Source organism: Cyprinodon variegatus, unplaced genomic scaffold, assembly GCF_000732505.1.
Source record: "Cyprinodon variegatus isolate N-32 unplaced genomic scaffold, C_variegatus-1.0 Scaffold692, whole genome shotgun sequence".
Classification (NCBI taxonomy): Eukaryota; Metazoa; Chordata; class Actinopteri; order Cyprinodontiformes; family Cyprinodontidae; genus Cyprinodon; species Cyprinodon variegatus.
In genome coordinates, this window is record NW_015151145.1 from 427535 (window position 1) to 432796 (window position 5262).

Here is a 5262-nt window from a genome sequence, read left to right on the forward strand (position 1 = left end):
CTTTGGCTATCCGATTATTAATGGATTAATCGAAAAAGAAATTGACAGGTTAATCGATTAACAAAATAATAGTTTGTTGCAGCTCTAATGAAAACGTGAGATGTTTGATTTTTCCCAGACCTACCTCTCCCGCCTGCTTGAACTTGATCTCGTACATGAGGATGAGTCCGTTTGGCCGCGTGGGCTCCGGCCAGCGCAGGAACACCCAGTCCTCTTGGCCCTCCCAGTTAACCGGGCCTGGGATGTCATCAGCCTTTTCTGAGGAACCAAAGGGTAGAAGATGCAACTGTGAGCCAGTGTCAGTCACAGAGTGCTTGCAGTGAGCTTTGGTGTTTGTATCTACATCTTCTGACCTGCTGGCTTGGTCCTGGAGAAGACGAACTCAGCTGCGCTGCATTGGTGAACTTGGCTGTTGCAGGCATGAATGTCGACGCGGTAAACCGTGAAAGGCTCCAGGCCTGATATCTGCAGCTCGCGCTCGGTCACCGTTTGCTCCATGATAATATACTCTTGGTCGGCGGGCTCGGGGACAGAGACGCTGCCGTTACCAGCGGCCTGAAGGGGGGGGACCACGGTGCTGTTGGTATAAAGATGGAAGCGTCGCGCTCGGGTGAAGTTGGCCACGCCAAAAAGATCTCTGCGCCGCCGATCTTGAGGCCTACAGGGGACAATAATAGAGGCGAAGGTGAGTACATCGATCGACGAGCCAAATAAATTCACTTTGTTTAAACTCTAGAGGCAAGGCAAGTTTATTTGTATGACACAATTCTGTACATGGGGCAACTTAAAGTGCTTTAAAGGAGTTAGATAATAAAATAGTAGAAAAATAAAAGCAGAATAAAAGCAAATAAGGACAAAATACACGTGAAAAACAAGCAAAATAGTTGGACCACAACCTTAAACTAATAATACCAGTTAGCAGTTCAACAATCAAAGGTAGATCTAAACAAATGACTTTTTGACTTTGACTTAAAAGAACTCAGGCTTTCAGTCTTCTGGGAGTTTGTTCCAGATCAGTGGAGCTCAGGAACTAAATGCTGCTTCTCCTTGTTTGGTTCTAGTTCTGGGTGGACAGAGTAGACTGGAACTAGAAGACCTGAATGGTCTGGGAGGTTGATACACTGACAACAGATCGGTTATGGGTTGAGATGCTGATCTATTTAGTAATTTCTAAACTAACAGGATGATTTCGAAGTCTATTCTCTGAGCTACAGGACTTAATAAACAGATAGTGGAGTTTACAGTGAGTCTTTCTATCTACATTTAACCAAAAAGTGGTAAAAAAAACACTTTAAAATGTTACGGCTCGGATTATTAGGAGGCCAAAACCCAACAGCACACCACCCAAAGCATTTCTAGTTGCAGTAGATGAATTAATTTATCAACCACAACTAAGAACTAGACGCTATCCTTTTATTAAAGAAAAAAAAATCTTTTCAATAAATTTTTTCCTTCTTTTCATTTTTACAGTTTTTGTTTTAATTTTTTTATAGCAAATTTCTTTTTTTGGTTGAGTTTTACATGTTGCCTTCTTTTCAACTCACATTCTCTCCACTTCCAGCCCAATAGAAACACTCCTTCTTAACCAATAAAAATGCTGTTTCTAAGGTCAATACAGACCAATAGAAATGCGTCATTGCGTCTGGGGAGAGCCCGCCCCCAGAAGTGAAGAGAATGCGATTTGAAAAGAATGCAGTTCATAAAACTGAATCAGAAAAAGAAATTTAAAAGACAAAAAAGGGAAAACTGTGAAAACAGCAAATTTATTCTTAAAACCTATTTTTTATTAGATTTTCAAACTTTCATTTTTTCAGGATTGCATTTTTTTTTTTTTTTTATTCCCATTGATGAAACACATTCTCACAACAATCCTTTAGCTGTGGATCAGTCTATTTTTGGGAGCCAATTCAGATAAAAACATCCTTGAAACACTAAGACAAAAGCTCACAGAAGTTTATTTTTTGTAAAAACTAAATAGTGGCAACATTTTACAATGACGCCATTTGCTTTTTCTCTTTAAACAAAAGCTCAACCAGTCAAAACGTGGAGCCTGATTTCCACAGCAGGGCTTCAGCTGGAACACACAGCCAGACTGAGGATAAGGTAAACAGGAAAGTGTATCCTCAGAGTCATGCATCACCTGAAGTTGATCTTCAGAAGGGAGCAGATCCAACTGCTCTGTTTGTTTATGCCAAGCTAATCTACATGTGCATATGCTTGTGTGTGGAGACCAAGAGACTTAATGTGTCGCAGATGTCTTTGGTTCCAGGCTGCAGCTCTGAACCCCAGAAAATCAAACGCTGAATATAAGTACAGCAACAACAGAGCTGGAGTCCCATCTAATAAAATTAGGATGAAATCGGGAAGACAAGCAAGTTACCTTGGAGTAAAAATTGAATTGTGCAGAAAGTTTTCAAAGACTTTTCGGTAGGAGGCGTCTGCAGCTTCAGCCTCCAGATCTTCTGCTGATTTGGGGCAGGGGCAGCAAGGACCTTTGTCTGCTCCATCAGGATCCGGTTTAGTGGGCTTTGTGTCCTCCTCTTGGTCTCCAATCCCCGTGGCAGCAATCCTAATTGGGATCTTTAGCTCTGATGGGAGGAAACCAAAGGATGAGTGCCATATTGGGTTACATTCACCATAAATGATGTAAACGGTTGTGTGGGAAGACCTTTTGAGCAGTAGTTATGCTGGTAAAGCTCCTTGTCTTCAGCTTGTTGCTGCCACTTCACCCAATAGTAAGTCTGATTTCCGTTGGGGGAGACGGGAGGAGACCAGCGGACCACCAGCTGAGTGGAGGAGTTAGAATAGGCCCGCACATCCTGAGGCATGGAGGGCGCTGAAAGAGAAAAGGCACAAACTTAGGATCTGCAGGGAAAGTGCTCTATTCAGTCTGGGATGCAGAGTCTGTAGGGGCAGCTGCTTTTCCTGACATCACAGCTCTGCTATGTCTTTACGCTGCAGCTGGATTCATTTCATCCAGTCCTCCATCTCCTCTATTGAATTATAGTTCTGCAGGAGTCGCTGAGTGCCTTTGAGCTGCAGCTGTGTTTGTTTCAAAGATTATTCACTCGTCTCCAAAAGATTTGTTCAAATGACTGGATTCACAATTAGGGGTAAAAAGTTTCTCATAGCTGATGAGGGGAAAAAAGAAGCTTTCTCTCTCATGATTATATATATATATATATATATATGAATAAATATATACACATACATAAAAGACCTCCCAGCAAGGGTAATTAAAATAAAAGCTAGTTTGTTATTTTTATCCTGAAAATTAGAAGATTGTTTTAATTGGGTAGGGGAAAGAAGTCATAGATTAGTTTTTTTAAGTTTTAAGTTTTTTTTTAAGCCATATTGCCCAGCCCATTTTTTTTTCTTACACCCCTTATATAAATGTATATATAGATCTATATATATAAACATTTATATAAGGGGTTGAAGAAAAAAAATGGATTCAGTCAAAAATCTAAAAATTGTTATCTGTTCAAAAATACGGCCAAATGGATCTGAAATGTAAAAAAAATATATTTATAGGAGTAAATCCATGTCATTTTCTTACTTTTACTCAACCCTTAAACCTCCAGCCACTAGTTGGCAGCGCAGCGCCAGCTAACCAATTATTCAGCAGGAAAAAAAAGTGAGGTTTTCCAGAGCTTAATTACTTTAATAAAGGCTATAGACTTTATTAAATTATGGAGATAAATGTTATGAAATGAAGACATGTTTCATGACATGTTTCCAATCACTAAATTCTTCATATTTCACATTGCAATACATTTATATATACCGGTACATTTATATATACATTTGTGTATATATAGAAAATTTTTTCCCTGCAGTTTTGGCTTGATTATTGATCTGACCATATATTTTTTTGGCACATTTCAGAGTCTGAATAATTCAGTTAACAATCTGGATAACAAATTCATCATTATAATAAGAAATATATGATTAGACTTGTTAGCGGCCTAATGTCTCATCTACACACACTGTTAATTCCGTTAATTGAAGTGAAAATGGCTTAAGGTTAGATTGTAGAGCAAAGTTCCAGTAGGGGGCAGTGTTCACTCAGAGAAAAGATCCAATCACACAGGGGTGCCAGTGGATTAACAGACATGTTACACACAGATTGGCTCTATTCTAGTGTTTATTTATTGGCTTATGGGTAATGAAGACACTGAATTCAGCTTCTGATTGACGCAAAAGAGCAAAACTATAAAAAAAAAAAATAAAAAAATTATTTACAGAAAAGTTGATTATGGAAAGTTAAGTGGAAGGAAACAGTCTAGTACCAAAACATGCTTAAACCCCAGTAAGATGTAAAGAGCTGTTCTCTAAATGCAGATGAGTTGAAGGCTGAGATTAAATCAACCTGGATGTCCTTCAAACCTCAGCAGAACCTCAGGCTGACGGCCTCCATGCTACACCGCATTAATGCAGGAAACCGTGCAAAAAAGGAAGCTCTGCTTTACTGCTTCACATTCATTCCTTGGTCATTAATTATAAAATGATGGCATGAGATTTTATGTCGTTTTCTATTGTCTGAAAATGGTCTTACATAAAAAGTCAATCATTTAAATGAACGGGTGTTGTTGCTTCGAATATATATTACTGAGTCACAAAGTGACAAATCTAAACCGGTTAACTGCTGGGGTTCGCAGTTAATCCCAAAAAGTCTCAGTGAACCCAAGCTGGCTTAAAAAAAGTAATAGTTAGGTTTTCTAAAGAGAATATTGAAAAACGGCGAGTTTAACGTCGCTCTGGATCTACTGGCCTTAAAATCCTCACAGGCGTTCAGGTTGAGGGCGGCAATGGGGCAATGCTGTTACTTTTGATCATTTTCGACCTTTAAGAGCGAGTTCATTTGTTTTAGCCTCATTCTGCCTGGAGAACAGAAGCTTCTTAATGCTTATGCACACCTTGACTAAGGGTGTTGATCTCCTCAGGGAACAGCCGCTCCCATTACACAAACACACACTGTCTGACATGATCAAACCCAATCAGCTTTCAGGTTAGAAAACATGCTTAACGATGATCACGATGATCACTGGCCTAATAATTGTGCACAGAAGTCCTGAACTGGATCAACTTTAGATGATATTGCACCTCTTAAGGTATGGAGTAAATTATGTTCCATTTTTGTTGCAAGCAAAGACATAAAACTTACCAAAATGGAAAAACAATGGCTTTGAGTGTAACCTTACTACCGTATTTTCACGACTATAAGGCGCACTTAAACGTCTTTTTTTCCCCTCAAAATGT

The 5262-nt window shown here is 39.3% G+C and overlaps 1 protein-coding gene across 1 annotated transcript in view; it reads right to left on the reverse strand.

Annotated features, from left to right (window-relative positions):
• LOC107097409 (insulin-like growth factor 1 receptor) overlaps window positions 1-5262 on the reverse strand; it is a 26333-nt gene that overhangs the window by 12270 nt on the left and 8801 nt on the right. The window contains 4 exon segments of the mRNA XM_015394544.1: window positions 47-258; window positions 354-658; window positions 2381-2588; window positions 2669-2836. Coding sequence (XP_015250030.1) covers window positions 47-258; window positions 354-658; window positions 2381-2588; window positions 2669-2836 — 893 coding nt within the window.